The sequence below is a fragment of the Pleuronectes platessa genome, chromosome 4 (genome assembly GCF_947347685.1).
Source record: "Pleuronectes platessa chromosome 4, fPlePla1.1, whole genome shotgun sequence".
Lineage (NCBI taxonomy): Eukaryota > Metazoa > Chordata > Actinopteri > Pleuronectiformes > Pleuronectidae > Pleuronectes > Pleuronectes platessa.
The window spans coordinates 30,927,867-30,947,866 of NC_070629.1; the positions used below are offsets into that span (position 1 = coordinate 30,927,867).

Sequence of the window (20,000 nt, forward strand, 5' to 3'; positions counted from 1 at the left end):
AACAGTTTCAGTAGGAGTTGAGATGTGTGTTAACCTGGAATGGTCCCGTTGGGTCCGGTGCAGATCACCTTCTTGATCAGGACCCCGTTCACTGTGTACTCCTCCTTGCACGTCCCGTCGCTCTTTGTCGGCTTCACGTACACAAACGGCTCCTGATGGATCGTGACAATCTGAACACACACGCACACACGTTACACAACCCGGGGACTAACTAACGAGCTGCATAACATAAACTTAAATCTCACCATCAAATACTGTTAAAACCACCATTTCATTCATTTGTCAGAGGGCGGACAGGGGCCTGGTGCCCCCCCCCCCCCCCCGATCTGTCAGCCTCTTGTATTTCTAGTTCATATGAAAACATGACGAAGGTTTGACAACTGAAACCAAAGTGACTGTTAGAGTCTTCTTCTAAAAAATCTATTAAATGGAATAGAATCGGATATCTTAATAATTTATTTTTTATTTATTTATTATAATATTTTATACAGAGATATTTTTTATATATTTCAGTAACAGATGTTTGAGGCGTAGCTGTGACTGTACCTTCAGTTTAGTGGACATCTGGTACCCGACTGGTTTCTCTGTCTCTCCTCCAGGCCAGATGATCTTCCTCTGAGGGTTCATCACAACCTGAGACACACACACAGGTTGTCGTGTTGTTTCAGGCAGGTCTCAGTGTGTCACCACGACTGGATGATAGCATCAGTACTGAAGAGGTACATGCATATTTGAAGAGGCAGGAGATGAACACTCACACACTTATCTCTCTGTAGTTGTGAGGACACTCATTGACATAGTGCATACCCTAGCCGCTAGCCCCCCCCTTAACCTAATTTTACTTACAATAATGCTATTGAACCCTAATCGCTCTATTGAAAGACATGCACACACACAATCCAGACAAACTGTCCTGGTCTCATTGAACGTTCCTCTTCCGAGACACGAGGAGGACGGCTGCTGACGTCCATCAGGTATAGAAGCAGGCGTAAGGTCATTTGAAACCAGCTGTTCTCTACCTGGGATCCATTGAAGACTCCGACCTGGACCAGGCGGCCTGGTTTCTGGTAGTTCAGAATGCCGTAGGTGGCGAAACGGCGGTCGCCATCGTCGTTGAACTCAATCCGCCCAGTCAGACCGTCAGGGTACTTTGATGACATCAGCACCCTGAGGAGCCAATCAGAGAGAAGAAGAGTCCCAGTCAGCTAAGGGGAAATCTGTCTTCTTTTGGGCTAGGGATTTGATTTAGATTTTTAACATGAGGTTACGTGACTTTGAGTAAGAACAGGTCACATGATGCTGTGGCTGTGACAGAGTGTGACACTGGACATAAACAAACATGATTCAACTCGACCTGACGCTCTATATAGGTCAGTCAGAGAGGAGGAGGACGCTCTATGACTGTCGTGTGGACATTGGACCAGTGAAGCGTCTCTGACTCTGAGCTTTTATCTCCGGTTGAAGCTGGAGGAAGTGGCTCCGCTCGGAGGATTAGAAACACAAACTGATAAACCCATGAATGCAACGCGGCCACGCAGGCTTCTTCACCCACGGATCAGTTGTTGGAGTGTTCCCTGGCTGAGCCCACATCCGGTCACACAAAAAGCTACTTGACTCTTAATATTAGTCTCAAAATCAGTTGTATCGTGTCTGAGGGCAGAAGTGAAGGTGAAACAGGTGCCGCACATTTAACTCTCATGATGTTATCCATATGTTTTCTACAGGAAGTAAACAGGAAATGAAACAAATGGACCAGACTGAAGCTAAAAGTTACCAGAGGACAATGAGTCGTCAGGCCTGACCTCTGACCTGTGACCTGCGGGTGCTACTGACCGTTTGAAGAGCGGCCCGGTCCTCCAGATGTTGGTGTTTCCCACGCAGCCCCGCGGCGGCTCCGTGATGTTCTCCTTCTCAAACAGCTCTTGCAGAGATTGAGCCACAACCGACACGGCGTCCGCGATGTGAGCCGACTCGTTCTTACCATTAATGAGCTGGAGGCCCAGCAGGCCTGCAGACACACACACACACACACACACACACACATGCGCACACACACACACACACACGAACACACACACACACACACACACACACACACACACACACACACAGAAGGGAGTTACACTGGCTGCAGACTGAAGACGCCCTCATTCATACAGACAAGTTAATTAAAACATCTCACACACTTAATTTTACAGATGTAATTAAAGAGTTTTGTGTAATTCAAACACACACACACACACACTCGGGGCTTCAGGCGTCAGGTCAGTGTTAAGTACTACCAAAGTGCATGCTGGGAGTTCACTCTGAGAATCCCAGCCGTTCGTCTCAGGACAGAAAAGCTTGGTTATGAACTGAGTGGTGTTTTCCTTCAGCAGGAACTCGTCACACATGTCCTCCAGCCGACCCACAACATTTTTGCTAACACTGTTAGCATTAAAACCACTGGAACACAACAACAGGCTAAAGTCTCACCATCCTAACGACTGGTACAGATGCTAACAGATGTAAACATGGAAGTAGCAGCCAGCAACACTACCGTTCCCTCCCAAACTTATATTTGCTACCACTAAGTACAATGACCATTAAGGATTACATGAAATTAAAACTACCGATGTTTCAACTTCCCTCCAGAATTACAGCTAGCTAATGTCCCTCACTGAAACGAATGGAGCAGCTAGCTAAGCCTCGCTCCACAGGAGAGAGCTAGCGAACACACTGTCCTGAAACTGCAGAGAATGACAAGCTGAAACTTCCTGCTACAGTTAGCATCCTGTATCTGAAAGGCTGGGTACAAGCTGTCCTCGCTAGCACCACATTAGCTCTTGTCTCTCCCTGACGCACCATGTTATAAACAATACTCCTGAGCTCTCTTCAGCTCTTTCAAAGGGAAGAGTTCACCGGAGCATCGTAGCGTTTACACCGAGGAATGCTAACAATGCTAGCAGGCAGCTGAAGGACGTTTTCCTCATGAAGTGACAAATGTCTGGTGAAGAAAAACAACATAGAGAATCCATAACGTCACAGTGTCTCTGTTCAGGGACTCGTTTCAGACGCAGCCTTTATGATGTTAATTACATGTTGAGTTATATAATAACCTGTGGAACGCCTCAGAGATATGATGCTCTCATCTGACCTCTGAGGTCAAGCTGCTGAAGGGGAACAGATGTTGTTCCAGAAGTAGATTTGTGGAGACGAGCAGGTTTACGAACACGGCTCTTTCTGGGGATTCATTTCATGGCAGCTGTAGTTTTTCAGAAACTATTTATCAATATTTGATGAACTGTAAAATGGTGAAGGACTCAGCGTCTCATAGCTACAGTGGTTAGTGGTTTCAAGAGATTTCTCAGGGAGAGATTGAAGACTGAGATGTTATAAGGAGACAATAAGGAGAATAAACCTTCACACCACTGACGAGCTGAACCTCTCTGTAGGTCACCATATGTATAAATAGCTGTACCCTGTGTGTGCTGGCAGTTCACTACACTGTGTAATAAGTGTATTCATTATAAATCATGTCAAACAGCTGATTTACATCAGGTCTGGTTCTGTCATTTCCTTTCTTTTAATCCGACTGAACTGACCTTAGTTTATTTCATCATTTGAGTCAGAGTTCGATATATCAGATAAACAGTAGAGATGAAAATGTGAGATTGCGTCGTGACACAAAGGCTTTGATCTGAAACCGTTCCCCTGAAAAGAAAGCTCCTCTAACAGAGACAAAGCAGCTCAGGATTATTTTCAGAGTTCAGTCTTGCTGCACTTTAATGGATGATGAATTATTTTTGACACATCTGGAGACTGGTGGGAACAGATGTGTCAAAAATAACACATCATTTCTAAGAGTGCAGCAGCTGGCAGGTGAGGATGTTTTCTCAAACAAAAAGCCACAGCAACAGAGCGGGGGGGGGGGGGGGGGGGGCGATTACCCAGCAGCCAGAGGGACGGACACGCCTGCTGATCCTTCATCAGCTCATCACATTCAAACTCTCAGCAGTGATGGAAAATAAATCAGAAATTACATTTAAAACTTCCTGTGTGTGTCTGCTGAAGATCTGAGCTGATTCATGACAGTGAAGGGAAATGTTGTGTTACTGGCCAAAAGTGTGTGGACAGACAAACACTGCAGAAGGTACAATGAAAATAAAAGTCATGTGACTGAACTGACTTGGTTTTTCATGTATAGAAACTTTAAATGTCCGTAGAGTGAAGCTGTGCATCACATGTTCATCTGGCTGACTGTGTAATCAGCTGAATCAATTAACTCCGCCCCCATGCTCCATGTTGCAGTGGGCGGGGCCTTCCTTGACCAATGGTAAAGGGCAAAGCATCAAGCAGGAAGCAGCGGCGGCATCTTACCAGTGTGTGTTCAGACATACATCAAGGTAACCGCGGTGACACAAGCCCTTTATCACCCCCCCCCCCCACATAATCAAACCTGCATTAAGCTCAACCCCTCCCCTCCCCCGTATAGCAGCACATGTTATTGGCTACTGTGAGAACGGGCAGACGGTGGGCGGATGACACACACTATAGAAAATGAAACAAACAAAAGATGTTAGACACATTTAAAGCCACAGTTACAATGAGGCAGAGAAGAAGGTCGTGGTTCAGAACCTTTAAACACGTGTTTCTGTGTTTAAACGTTCAACCAGCGTCAGAAGAAACCAGAGAGGAACACACCAGGACGCTGAGAAGCTAACTGATGATGATGAGGATGAGCTTCTTCATTGGAGACCTACAGCAAGAGAGAGAGAGAGAGAGAGAGAGAGAGAGAGAGAGAGAGAGAGAGAGAGAGAGAGCACTGCTTCCATCCAATCACCTTGACCATGTCTGAAACAGCTGGTTTTGACCTTCTCACGACACCTCAGTGATGATCTAAAGTCTGACTGCCAGACACAACTCACTGTCCAGTGAAGGAGAATGAATCAGCTGTTTGCAGTGAACTGAGGATGAAGAGAGAATGAATCAACCATCAAATTGTCTTCAGGACGTGTGTGTGTCACTGAGTCTGATCACGTGTGTTTCATGTGTGTGATCAGAGTTATGATTCTTTTCTGATGCTATGTACAGAAATATAACACTGAGGGTTTGAAGTCCTTCTAATATCCAGACTGTAAAAGTCTCCTACAACATCCTGACAACTTGGCACAACATACTGATGCTGTCACAAACACATTGTTTAAAAACCTGTTTACTGCAGTAAAAACACTTTCAGATTAAATCTAATTAAAAATAATAACTGAACATTCTTAACACCCAGTTAGTGTCATCCAGATCTGTAGCTTCTTCAGGAGAGTTTAACCTTGGATGGTTAAAATATTATGGCTGAAAATCAGAATCTTTGTTCAGAAAATGATGGATGGGATTTATACTTCTTGTTCAACTCCAAAACCACTGCTAAAGCCTAAATACAGTTTGCCCAAACAGCCCATCATCATAACCACTCAGCTTCATCAACGCAACCCAACTTATTGAATCCATTCTGATTAACAAAAAACTCTTCTGATCGTGTGTATTTATAAATCACCTCCGATTCTTCTGTGGTTATCTACTTATCAACTTCTCTCTTACTGTTAACAGAAATGTTTTTAAACTCCAAAAGCTCATCATGAAACTGACGTGAGTGTAAATATAGAAACAGAATAAGTCAACAGACGTACACAGCTCCTGGAGACTTTCATGTAATTTTATCTGCAGATTGGTGTCACTGTGCTGCTCAGTTTAACATCAGTGAAGCCCATCAATCAATCAATCAATCAATCAATCAACCAATCAATCAACCAATCAGACTGAGGTTTGGATGGAAGCAGAGCTGAGACGCAGAGTGGGGAAGGTTAGTGAGGAGAGAGGAGCAGAGTGGGACCTACCGTCTGGAGCTTCACTCAGAGCTTTGCCAGTCATCTCTCTCTCTCCCACCATCCAGACGTAACCAGAGCCGGTCATGTTGAGCTGACGAGCTGCTTTATAGACGGCAGCCGCCTCGTCCTCACTGAAAACACACAAACACACACCTGAAGCTGCTGGTTCCACGTCTTCTATTCAGACTGTATCATTATTTATATTACTAATATATACAGACAATACATAATATATATACTTTCAACCAATCAGGAGTCAGTGTCAGCTGTCAATCATGACGACTCCTGTTTTTGCATCATCAAACAACATAATAATAATAATTAAACCCAAATCCAAACTGATCAGAAACACTTGAACCATCATCATTGAGATAAAAATGACCGAAATGACAGAAACATCTTTGACAAACATTTATTTAATGTCTAACTGGATTTTTTAGTTTGGTCCATGTCCCATCTGTTAACATGGAGGAGGTCTAGGGGGGTTGAATAGGTGTTTTAGCTGCAGTTAGCGACGACTCACATCACTGTGATATAAAGGCATTTGTGAATTTCGTGAGTGAGGCACAAAGAGTTAAAACATTTAAAACTTTTTATCTCTGTCCAGTGAATCTTACTCCAAATGAGTTGATTAAAAATGTTTGGCTAAAACACAACCCCACAGGATTACTTGAAGAATGTGATACACCATTTAACAACGCTGAAAACGGGACTTGACTTCTTCTAAACTCATGAACAGTTGATGTTTTAGAGAAACAGGAATCTCACCCACAGGGTTTCCACAGCCCCACAGGGTTTAGCCTTTGCAAGTGCAAAGTAGACGGGAAGTTCATCACAGCCAATTCAACGCTCCCACCTCTCATTTAAAATATCTCAGTGGCCAATGATTTATGCCAGCTCATTAGCAAAGACCAGCTATGAAAATGATTCAGCGCTGTGACAGACAACATCACGGAAAACATTACTGAGCTGTTTGGAACTCACAACACAGATAAATAAAAGAGCCTATTACTCAGCCAGCCACCAGGGGGTGATTGAGATGATTTAGCTTCACTTTCGGGAGCCCTCCATCTTTATTTACAGCCAAAGTCACCAAGGGAACCACGTCGAACCCACAGCTGGTGAACACCTATGAACACCTTGGACACCTTAGGCGAGAGGCGGTGGAGTAGTGGCAGAAACGTGGACTATGGGCAGAAAAGGTCTCTGGTTCGACTCCACGGAGAAAAAACAAAAAGACGAACCTGGATTGATCTGTCCAAAAATACAAGAGGATTCTCCCTACCCTGTTTAGTTCCCCTGAGCAAGGCACCTTACTCCCCCAACATCTGCTCCCCGGGCGCCGTACATGGTCGCTCACTGATCTGTGTGTCCTGCACCAGATGGGTCAAAAGCAGAGGTTACATTTCCCTACCTGAATGAGTGTGCATGTCTGTGCATGTGTTTGGGATCTTAATCTTAGCCACCAGGAAGAGAGTGGACAGCCAGTTACTTAGGGTGTCCAAAACGTCCCTCTCCTCAGCGACCCTTTACAGGTCCTGCCTGAGCATCCTGAGCTGCTCCCAGGCATGATGGGATATTCTATGCAGGAGGTTCCTGATCAGATGACCAAGCAACCTCAATGGTCCGATTCCATTCAGAGAAGCTGGAGCTCGACTCCGAGCTCCCTCTTGACGTCCAGACAGGCCATGTATAAAGCTACTGAGCACAGGTGAGGGTCTGAACATAGATCAACTGGCAAATCTAAAGTTGTGTCTTTTGGCTCAGTATAATGTTATATTCAAATGCCTACAGCCCCACTGATGCTGCACTGAACCTCCTGTCCATCTCCCACTCCATCTGACCCTGAGCCCCTTACACTCCTTCAGCTGGGGTAGAAACTCGTCCCCCACCAGGAGAGAGAAATCCACAGTTGGCAGTTGTCTAATAATTAATGTTTCTCAGTCTTGAGAAAAACAGATGTTAATGTCAAGGAGACAAACAGATTTAGTTAATATAAAGTTGTGAAGCAGTAGCTTCAACCCAATAGAAACCAGCCCAGTTGGGAGAAACCCTAATTCCCAATCAAACGCCTGGTAACAACCAGTAAAACCAGCTGGGAACCAGGATGAATATCTGTTTTGTACCAACCTGGCAGAGAGGATGATGACTCGAGCCTCCAGGTCTCTGGCCTCCAGCAGTAGAGATGTCAGGTTGGTGTCCTGGCTGAACAGCAGCACCTTCTCTGCCTGAAGGACCAACGTGCAGGGCCACAGGGAGCATCGTGGAATAATGAGAAACATGGCACAGCACCACAGAACACATCGTAGGACATTGTTAACTCAGAACCATCAAGATCTCCTCCCATTTAAACAACCTGTCCCCCACCCCTTCCCGAAACCCAGCCTCGACCATGCTCCCTCTTACCCACGCTACCATGGGCGGAGGGGGGCGGGGCCAATAAACGGACACAAAGTGTTGGAGATCTGCTGAACTGAAAGAAAACTCAAAGTTGAAGCTTGACTACAACGGAGGAGGGGCAGAAAGTTGTGCGTGGTGTGTTGGCGCATGCAAACTGAGGCGCTTTCAAGACTCCAACCAACCAACCAATCAGGGACGTGCATGTTAGAGAGCGCTGATGCAACCGCAAACTAAAAAAAAGATTTGAGTGAAGAGAAGGAGGGGAGGAGGGAGGCGAGGAGTACAGGATCAGGGGGGGGGGGGGGGGGGGGGGGAGTGGTTCATTTCCCCAAAGAAAGAGAAAAGGAGGTTTGATGTTGCAGAGGAGGGAGAGGATCCTGCTGGTGTTCCTCAGACCTGCAGACAGAGCCAAGCCTCAGCCTGACCACATGCAACCTTCACATGGAACTCAGAGAGGAGGAAGAGGGGGAGTGGGGGGGGGGAGAGGGAGGGCGTCTCTGCTAGCGAGTGTGGACCCATTCCCAGTGTGCAGGACTCATGAGAAATCAAAAGAAAGAGATGGTGGAGGACAGACGTGCCACCAGGATAAGAGTCTATCTCTGGAGCTGGAACTGGGCGGGGCTGGTGTGTTGGGCCTCTACTGGGCGAGCTCAGAGAGTTGTTGGGCGGCGTGCATCATGTGACCATGCAAGTTTATACCTTGGGTGTTCTCCTGAAGTCAAAGCTGTGTTGGTCGAGGTTTTCATAGTTCCTGTTTTTAGTCTGATGGGTAATGTGCACAGAGAAAATATGCAGACACAGAAGAAGATTATAGACAGTCCGAGAAAATGAGGTAAAGCATACAACACATGATGAGAGCTTCTAGTCAGGAGGCTGGAGGGACATGCAGACACACCACCGACTGTCCACTGTCCACCTGTCCACTGGCTGTCCACCTGTCTGCTGGCTGTCCAACTGTCCATCTGTCCACTCTCTGTCCACCTGTTGAATGTCTGTCCACCCGCCCACTGTCTATCCAACTGTCAACTGTCCACTTGTCTGTCCACCTGTCCATTGTCTGTCCAACTGTCCAGTGTCCACTTGTCTGTCCACCTGTCCATTGTCTGTCCAACTGTCCACTTGTCTGTCCACCTGTCCATTGTCTGTCCAACTGTCCAGTGTCCACTTGTCTGTCCACCTGTCCATTGTCTGTCCAACTGTCCACTGTCCACTTGTCTGTCCACCTGTCCAATGTCTGTCTAACTGTCCACCTCTCCACTTGTCTGTCCACCCGCCCACTGTCTGTCCAACTGTCCAGTGTCCACTTGTCTGGCCACCTGTCCAATGTCTGTCCAACTGTCCACTGTCCACTTGTCTGTCCACCTGTCCAATGTCTGTCTAACTGTCCACCTCTCCACTTGTCTGTCCACCCGCCCACTGTCTGTCCAACTGTCCAGTGTCCACTTGTCTGTCCACCTGTCCAATGTCTGTCTAACTGTCCACCTGTCCACTTGTCAGTCCACCTGTCCAATGTCTGTCCAACTGTCCACTGTCCACTTGTCTGTCCACCTGTCCAATGTCTGTCTAACTGTCCACCTGTCCACTTGTCAGTCCACCTGTCCAATGTCTGTCCAACTTTCCACTGTCTGTCCACCTTTCCACTGTCTGTCCACCTGGCAACTGTCCACCTGTAAATCGGTTCACCTATATGTTTACCCAAGTGTCCGTCCACCTGTACATCTGACCACCTGTACGTTTGCCCATCTGGCTGTCCAACTGTCTGTCCAACTACACATCTGTCTACCTATATATCTGTCCACCTGTCTGTCCACCTATCTGTCCAGCTGTTTGTCCACTTGTCTGTCCATAGGTCCACCTGTCCACTGTCAATCCACCTGTCTGTCTGTTTTCAGTTACTATGTTGTCTCATATCTCATATGTGGAATATTTTTAAAACATGTTTCACTAGTACTTCATGTACTGTAGCATGAACACAGTAAGATATAATGGGGAAAAAATGTTGGTAAAGACGTGAGTCCAGCTGCGATATTTAATTTTAGAAGGCGCCTGGAAAGACAGCTACTGATGAATAACTGTGACCTGTGTTTATTTTGGGAGATGAGCTCAGATCTGCTGCTGTGAACAGATCAGTGGTTTATTTTTAGAGCTGAGAACACAGAAGAAAAATTCACCGTAAACCTGTCAAAGTCTGATCCTGGACAACAAACATGTTTTATTTTAGTTCGATGCTCTGTATGAACTCTACATGAAAAGATTTAAAACTAAATCATCTGTCTGTTCTCTCCAAAGACGTTTCAGACAACTGACCGTATGTCCAGAATAAGGTTAGCCTAGCTTAGCAAAAAGACTAACTCCATTTAACAACCTAATGAAATGTGATTTAAACTAGCTAGCTTACTGTAAGAACACAGTTCAAACACTGTTAGCCCCTAAAGCTAACTATAGAGAATTGATAGCTCAGTCAATCAGCACAGTTAGCATATGCTATCAGCAGAGCTGCCAACTCTCACGCTTCCGCCGTGTGACACACGCTTTTGCATGTTTTCACACGCACTCACGCCACACATCCAATTTCTCACGCCAAAAAAAACCTGGATCTTTGAAGTGAAGCGCATGACTAAATCTATTTTAACTTGTTGACGAGACGAGACGAAAATGTTGGTGGTTGACTAAGTCACGATCATTTTTTAAAACATCATCGTATCAGGCCGTCATGAAGTACCAGGAGCGGGCGAGTGTGTGTGTGTGTGTGTGTGTGTGTGTGTGCCCCAGATAGCGCACCGGTCCCGAGGCTCCGCCCCCCGCCCCGCGCACTCGCTCAGAGACACAAGACCAGAGCTCGTTCACGTGAAGGAGCTGGTCACTGACTCACCGGCTGCTCAGTGGAAACAGTGAAAACACAGAGTTTCTCTGGTCTCAGCTGATCAGAGCTCAGCGTCTTGATCAGAGCAGAAGCTGCAGTTGGTTTCTACCAAGCTGCAGTTTCTGTGTCCGCCTCCAGCCTGACCTGCTCTCACTTTTCGTTTAAATATTTCGCCAACTAAAATATATATTTTTAAGCTATTAGGCTGCAGCTATATGTTTTTATTTATTTAAAAATAGGGTACTTCTTATTTCATACATTTTCCACAAATACGGGGAGGACTCAAATAGCCCTACAAAGGTCTGTGTTTAATTTATTTCAAAGTAGGCCGACACTTGCCTGTGTATTTTCTTCTCTTCATAAGCGTTTGGTTTTTCCTTTGTTGTAACAGGTAAAAATATCAATCAAATGTCAACAGTTTTCTTTATTGTTGTTCGATAATTTCATAAATGCAACAAACCATAGTTTAGTATAGTATAACTTTATATAAAACTTTATTAGCTTTGTTATCAAATATGTTTTGCGGCTCCAGACAAATTTTATTTTGGGGAAGAGGGTCCATTGTGTTGCTTAAAAAGGCTACTGTTTAAGCACTTTATTCGTTGCACTTTTTTGTCTGATGGAAAGTGTGGTGGGAGGCGAACATAAATCATTAACTGCTCTTAAGAATACAATTATTTAAAATATAGGTTAGGTTTCAGTTCAGAATTAGTTGAAAACCATTGTAATCAAAATGTCAATCAACCTACCTTGGTCAAATCTTAAACAAAGGTCTATTAATTAGGCTATATTGTGGTCATTGAGGCACAACAATAGTTTTCTGGTTGAATGTTCAGCTCAAGGCTAGAAGGCCCTACAAGTCATGATCAGAGGAACATGAATCAGAAGAAGTTCAGGTATTGCACATCTTTAGCATACCACCCAAACATCCACTAGAATGCAGGAAACAACATCTACTTAAACCAACATTTCCTGGGGGGGGGGCCTTCAGCTATGTCTTTGCGTCAAAGAATGTAACCAATGTTGTCCATCTCCAGTCGGCCGCTCCTATCAACGACTTCGGGCCCCAAAGGCCACCAGCATGCAGCGAACAACATGGATACAACGCCAAATTCCAACAATTCCCTGATATTTGAGCCACCAACGTGTGTGGCTGTGTGCGCGGCAAAATGTTGGTCACCCCCGACAAAATCTCACTCCAAGGTTTTTTGAAAAGTTGGCAGCTCTGTATCAGTTTGATAAATATCAGCATTGTAGCCTCACTCTATCAAAACAGAAAAATAAACACGAATGCTAAAAATGTAGCTCATGTAGCACAAACAGTTTGTTCCTCTGTGCACTAGCTGTCTATTTCTATTGTTTCTGATTTTTATTCCCAAACTGCTATTTTATTACTTGGACTAAAAAACGACTTTGTCTACAGTCCATATCTACCATCTCTAAAGCGATTCACATTGAAGTTTATGTTTAGCCGTTAGCTCTGTATGCTAGCTGTTACCTGTGGCCTCATTAAGGGACCGCATCCGCCGAATGACTCTGTCAAAAAGAGGGCGGGGCCTCTGGAGGTTGAGCTGTAGTTGAATTTTCTTCACTATTTGCTGCTATTATAGTTTTTCATCCATATATTTGTATATATTTTTGACACTTCCATATCTTGACTAGAGAGACGAGCCTCTTACAGTTTCATTGGACCTACGTATAATCACAACGTTGAATCTTTGAGTCTTGAATGTCTCTGTGTCCCCGGCTCCATCAGCTCGGTCAAGTGAGCAGCGAGCTCGTTAGGACCCGTCTGTCAGATCCATTTGAAGGAGCCTTTGAAACGGGCAAGCCAAATCGTACCACTGTCTTTAAATGCAGCGTCTGAACTGGGACAAAGCTACTGTCCATCTTAGCTTTGTCTTTCTGTGGAGTTAATCAGCCTGTCCAGTTGTGTTATATTATTGAAGAAACACGCACAACTAACTCAGCAGTGTCCTGACTCAACACCTCAACACATTCTCTAACACAAACCGTGTCTGATCCGAACCCTAACCCTCTTTTATTCCAAAGTTAGCAGGTTTTTCAGACATTACTTTCTCACATCTCGCAGTATTGCCTGATTGGTGCGTTCACTTTTCCATCACTGTCAATCAGAGCCGATGAAGAGTTTAAGTTCTGCTTCCTCATATGAGTTCATCAGACCAACTCTAGGACAAAGCTCTAACAACATCTACAGGAGGAAGAGGGTAAAAAGGTTTTAAATGTTGTAAATGTCCTGGAACACTCTGGAACAAGCTTCTCACACAAAAACACAAACATCAGTAAACAACAAGCTTCTATTTTCTTTCTAAATGAACTGCAGCTCATTATAAGCCTCCTCCCATATTCCAGGTCAGTGAAGTTTAATCTGCTCTGAGCCGAGGATGAACCGATCTGTCAGGAAATGTCCTCTGATGTTGAGCCGGCGGGCGGCGGAGCGTCCCATTAGTCCCCAAACCACTCCGAACATTCATCTCATTAAATTTACATCCGCAGTCCCTGAACACCACACACACAAACACACGTTGGTACTGCTATCTTCGTGAGGACATTGGCCCCGCACACCGAACCTTAGCCATCAAACTTAAATACCTAACCCTAACCGAAACCTAAAACCAGGTCATAACCCTCAAACTGTTCATTGAAAGAGTGAGGACCAGTCAAATGTCCTCACTCTGTAGGTCTATGCTTAAAATGGTCCTCACAAAGAAATAAGTACAGGAACACACAGACACACACACAATGTAACAAATTGTGTTATATTCTCACAAGTCTGTAAAATACCAACTGTGTTTTAAGAAAACCTATGCTCTGAACCAGAGACGTTGTGACAGTGACGCTCACTGGGACGTGACACTCACTGACAGGGGAGTGTCACGTCCCAGTGGACGCTCACTGGGACGTGACACTCACTGACAGGTGACCTCCAGAGACAGAAGGCCTGTGATTGATTAGCAAGAGCCCGCTGGCTAGCATGTTAGCAGGTAGCTTTGGGCTTACACGTTAGCAGCCACCGAGTCTAGAAAGGGAACATATCATTACAAAGCGTGGATTCATTTTAAGGTTTGAAATCTGTTTTACTTTATGGATTAAAACAACGTTCACTGTGAAGCCATTGCAGTTAGCCACATGCTAGCTCGTAGCTCGTCGTGTCGCCGGCTCGTACAGTCGAGGGATCACTTGAAGTTAATGGATGAATACAGAGCGTGAGCTGCTGCTGTGATGTTTATTACATTATGAATCACAAATGTTTAATTCAGAAACTCACCTACTTTAACTCGTGTGCTGTAATATTCATGTCTCCTATAATATTCATGAAGGTCTTTGGCTCAAACTGTGAAACAGGAAGTCACATTTAAACTTCACTAAACTGTCCTTCTCTTCATTATGAAATATTGTACACTCTTTTCTTTTTCTTATTTTGAGGCTCAGGGTTAAAACGTTTTTTTGTTGTTGTTAAATATCCAGAGTTCCTGAGGTTCCACACCAGAGAAGAGACGGACGTGTGGACAGACGGTGGGACAGAGACACAGACAGGTGGTCGAACAGCTGGGACAGAAGCTCCGACTCAGTGTCCAGCTGATGAAACCAGACAACAGACGGAGGTGAAGAACAGAGAGATGACACGACGGAAAGAGAGAGACAGAGACAAATAGACAGAGACAGAGAGAGAGAGAGAGAGAGAGAGAGAGAGAGACAGAGAGAAAAGAGAGAGAAAAGAGAGAGACAGAGAGAGAAAGAGAGAGACAGAGACAGAGACAGAGACAGAGTGAGGACAGAGACAAAGAGACAGAGACAGAGACAGAGAGACATAGAGAGAGAAGAGAGTGAGAGAGAGAGAGAGAAAGAGAGAGAGATAGAGAGAGAGAGAGAGACAGAGACAAAGAGACAGAGACAGAGACAGAGAGACATAGAGAGAGAGAGAGACAGAGACAAAGAGACAGAGACAGAGAGAGAGAGACAGACAGAGAGCGACAGAGAGAGAGAGAGACAGAGACATAGACAGATAGAGAGAGAGAGAAAAGAGAGAGAGAGACAGACAGAGAGAGAGACAGACAGAGAGAGAGAGACAGAGAGAGAGAGAGACAGACAGAGAGAGAGAGTGACAGATAGAGACAGAGACAGAGAGAGACAGATAGAGACAGAGACAGAGACAGAGAGACAGACAGAGAGAGAGAGACAGAGACAGAGACAGAGACAGAGAGAGACAGAGAGAGAGAGAGACAGATAGAGACAGAGACAGAGACAGAGACAGACAGAGACAGAGACAGAGAGACAGACAGAGAGAGAGAGACAGAGACAGAGAGAGACAGAGAGAGAGAGAGACAGATAGAGACAGAGACAGAGACAGATAGAGACAGATAGAGACAGAGACAGAGAGAGACAGAGAGAGAGAGAGACAGAGACAGAGAGAGACAGATAGAGACAGAGACAGAGACAGAGAGAGACAGAGAGAGAGAGAGACAGATAGAGACAGAGACAGAGACAGATAGAGACAGACAGAGACAGAGACAGAGACAGAGAGAGACAGAGAGAGAGAGAGACAGATAGAGACAGAGACAGAGAGACAGACAGAGAGAGAGAGACAGAGACAGAGACAGAGAGAGACAGATAGAGACAGAGACAGAGACAGAGAGAGACAGAGAGAGAGAGAGACAGATAGAGACAGAGACAGAGACAGATAGAGACAGACAGAGACAGAGAGAGAGAGAGACAGATAGAGACAGATAGAGACAGACAGAGACAGAGACAGAGCCAGCGAGAGACAGTGTATAGATGAAAAATAAAGCAGTCAAACCTCCACCAGGTTGTTTTACATGTAGAAATGTTTCATTGAAGATTGATGAGAAAAGAATGAAATGGTTTTATTTCTTTGTTTGTTTCCTGATCAGATAAAAACATTTGTGACAAAAACGTTTTATTCAGATCAAAGATCAATAATCATCATCAGATTTATTCCAGAGAAACACAATCACTAAGTTCACTTGGTGGAAATCTAGAAAGAAACAGAAGAAAACGCAGCAATGAAAGACAAGCTGCAGTGAAGCAGGGTGATGGAGGGATGATGGAGGGGGAATAGAGGGATGGTGGAGGGATGATGGAGGGAGGATGGAGGGTGGATGGAGGGGAAATAGAGGGATGGTGGAGGGATGATGGAGGGAGGATGGAGGGAGGATGGAGGGATGTTGGAGGGGGAATAGAGGGATGGTGGAGGGATGATGGAGGGAGGATGGAGGGATGATGGAGGGATGTTGGAGGGGGAATAGAGGGATGGTGGAGGGATGATGGAAGGAGGATGGAGGGATGATGGAGGGATGCTAGAGGGATGTTGGAGGGGGAATAGAGGGATGGTGGAGGGATGATGAAGGGAGGATGGAGGGATGATGGAGGGATGCTAGAGGGATGTTGGAGGGGGAATAGAGGGATGGTGGAGGGATGATGGAGGGAGGATGAAGGGATGATGGAGGGATGTTGGAGGGGGAATAGAGGGATGGTGGAGGGATGATGGAAGGAGGATGGAGGGATGATGGAGGGATGCTAGAGGGATGTTGGAGGGGGAATAGAGGGATGGTGGAGGGATGATGGAGGGAGGATGGAGGGATGATGGAGGGATGTTGGAGGGGGAATAGAGGGATGGTGGAGGGATGATGGAGGGAGGATGGAGGGATGTTGGAGGGGGAATAGAGGGATGGTGGAGGGATGATGGAAGGAGGATGGAGGGATGCTAGAGGGATGTTGGAAGGGGAATAGAGGGATGGTGGAGGGATGATGGAGGGAGGATGGAGGGATGATGGAGGGATGATGGAAAGATGCTAGAGGGATGTTGGAGGGGGAACGGAGGGATGTTTGAGAGATGATGGAGGTAGGATGGAAGGATAATGGAGGGAAGATGGAGGGATGATGGAGGGAGGATGGAGGGATGATGGAGGGATGCTAGAGGGATGTTGGAGGGGGAATAGAGGGATGGTGGAGGGATGATGGAGGGAGGATGGAGGGATGATGGAGGGATGATGGAAAGATGCTAGAGGGATGTTGGAGGGGGAACGGAGGGATGTTTAAGAGATGATGGAGGGAGGATGGAAGGATAATGGAGGGAAGATGGAGGGATGATGGAGGGAGGATGGAGGGATGATGGAGGGATGCTAGAGGGATGTTGGAGGGGGAATAGAGGGATGGTGGAGGGATGATGGAGGGAGGATGGAGGGATGTTGGAGGGGGAATAGAGGGATGGTGGAGGGATGATGGAGGGAGGATGGAGGGATGATGGAGGGATGATGGAAAGATGCTAGAGGGATGTTGGAGGGGGAACGGAGGGATGTTTGAGAGATGATGGAGGGAGGATGGAAGGATAATGGAGGGAAGATGGAGGGATGATGGAGGGAGGATGGAGGGATGATGGAGGGATGCTAGAGGGATGTTGGAGGGGGAATAGAGGGATGGTGGAGGGATGATGGAGGGAGGATGGAGGGATGTTGGAGGGATGATGGAGGGAGGATGGAGGGATGTTGGAGGGAGGATGGAGGGATGTTGGAGGGATGATGGAGGGAGGATGGAGGGATGTTGACGGGGAATGGAGGGATGTAAGAGGGATGATGGAGGTAGGATGGAGGGATGTAAGAGGGATGATGGAGGTAGGATGGAGGGATGTAAGAGGGATGATGGAGGTAGGATGGAAGGATAATGGAGGGAAGATGGAGGGATGATGGAGGGAGGATGGAGGGATGATGGAGGGATGCTAGAGGGATGTTGGAGGGGGAACGGAGGGATGTTTGAGAGATGATGGAGGGAGGATGGAAGGATAATGGAGGGAAGATGGAGGGATGATGGAGGGAGGATGGAGGGATGATGGAGGGATGCTAGAGGGATGTTGGAGGGGGAATAGAGGGATGGTGGAGGGATGATGAAGGGAGGATGGAGGGATGATGGAGGGATGCTAGAGGGATGTTGGAGGGGGAATAGAGGGATGGTGGAGGGATGATGGAGGGAGGATGGAGGGATGTTGGAGGGGGAATAGAGGGATGGTGGAGGGATGATGGAGGGAGGATGGAGGGATGATGGAGGGATGATGGAAAGATGCTAGAGGGATGTTGGAGGGGGAACGGAGGGATGTTTGAGAGATGATGGAGGGAGGATGGAAGGATAATGGAGGGAAGATGGAGGGATGATGGAGGGAGGATGGAGGGATGATGGAGGGATGCTAGAGGGATGTTGGAGGGGGAATAGAGGGATGGTGGAGGGATGATGGAGGGAGGATGGAGGGATGTTGGAGGGATGATGGAGGGAGGATGGAGGGATGTTGGAGGGAGGATGGAGGGATGTTGGAGGGATGATGGAGGGAGGATGGAGGGATGTTGACGGGGAATGGAGGGATGTAAGAGGGATGATGGAGGTAGGATGGAGGGATGTAAGAGGGATGATGGAGGTAGGATGGAGGGATGTAAGAGGGATGATGGAGGTAGGATGGAAGGATAATGGAGGGAAGATGGAGGGATGATGGAGGGAGGATGGAGGGATGATGGAGGGATGCTAGAGGGATGTTGGAGGGGGAACGGAGGGATGTTTGAGAGATGATGGAGGGAGGATGGAAGGATAATGGAGGGAAGATGGAGGGATGATGGAGGGAGGATGGAGGGATGATGGAGGGATGCTAGAGGGATGTTGGAGGGGGAATAGAGGGATGGTGGAGGGATGATGAAGGGAGGATGGAGGGATGATGGAGGGATGCTAGAGGGATGTTGGAGGGGGAATAGAGGGATGGTGGAGGGATGATGGAGGGAGGATGGAGGGATGTTGGAGGGATGATGGAGGGAGGATGGAGGGATGTTGGAGGGAGGATGGAGGGATGTTGGAGGGATGATGGAGGGAGGATGGAGGGATGTTGACGGGGAATGGAGGGATGTAAGAGGGATGATGGAGGTAGGATGGAGGGATGTAAGAGGGATGATGGAGGTAGGATGGAGGGATGTAAGAGGGATGATGGAGGTAGGATGGAGGGATGTAAGAGGGATGCTCAAGGGATGTTGGAGGGGGAATGGAGGGAGGATGGAGGGATGAAACACACATACAGACCCACACACTGTGTATTTGTCTCTCTGTGTCTCTGTGTGTGTGTCTGTGTGTGTCTCTGTGTCTCTCAGTGTCCACGTGTCTGTGTCTCTGTGTGTCTCTCAGTGTCTCTGTGTGTGTCTCTGTGTGTCTGTGTGTGTCTGTGTGTGTCTCTGTGTGTCTGTGTGTGTCAGCTGACCTTGGTCTCTCTCTCCTCCAGCAGTGTCTCCAGTCTCTTCTGTGCAGCTCGTCCTTCGTGGTCATCGCTGACGATGAGGATGATGTGGTTCCACCTGAACTCCCTCATGAGGTCGAACCAGACCTGAGCCTGGTGTGAGTAGGGAGGGACCGTCCTCAGGAAGGACAGGTGGATGCTCTGGGGACCACGACCAACAGGTTAGTGTTCAGAACTTCATTAACAAAGACACACAACCAGAGGAGGTGGAACTGTTACTGACAGGAAGTGCTACCAACAGGAAGTGTTACCGACAGGAAGTGCTACCGACAGGAAGTGATACCGACAGGAAGTGCTACCGACAGGAAGTGATACCGACAGGAAGTGTTAGCGACGCTTAGTGTTCACCGCTTGTAGTCGAGTCATGTGACTGATGAGAACCAATCAGGAAGAGAATGTCTGTGTCCCCGTTAACTAAAGTCTCAGTTTTTGTTCAGACTCCAACACAAACCAGAGTTTCAAACTGACACGAGATCAGTTTACACAAGTCTCTGATTCAGAGGCTGGAGACTCCATCAGGCGTAACAGTAGCAACAGAGGCCCCCTGCACACTGACAGAACTTGGTGAAGTACT

At 46.8% G+C, this 20,000-nt stretch overlaps 1 protein-coding gene across 1 annotated transcript in view; it reads right to left on the bottom strand.

Annotated features, from left to right (window-relative positions):
- grin1b (glutamate receptor, ionotropic, N-methyl D-aspartate 1b) overlaps positions 1 to 20,000 on the bottom strand; it is a 35,311-nt gene that overhangs the window by 10,726 nt on the left and 4,585 nt on the right. The window contains exons 4-11 of the mRNA XM_053421130.1: positions 19,391 to 19,567; positions 8,961 to 9,023; positions 7,992 to 8,089; positions 5,871 to 5,992; positions 1,834 to 2,008; positions 1,020 to 1,167; positions 547 to 633; positions 39 to 170 (exon numbers count right to left, since the gene is read on the bottom strand). Of these exons, the coding sequence (XP_053277105.1) occupies positions 39 to 170; positions 547 to 633; positions 1,020 to 1,167; positions 1,834 to 2,008; positions 5,871 to 5,992; positions 7,992 to 8,089; positions 8,961 to 9,023; positions 19,391 to 19,567 (1,002 nt within the window). The remainder of the gene's footprint in view (positions 1 to 38; positions 171 to 546; positions 634 to 1,019; positions 1,168 to 1,833; positions 2,009 to 5,870; positions 5,993 to 7,991; positions 8,090 to 8,960; positions 9,024 to 19,390; positions 19,568 to 20,000) is intronic.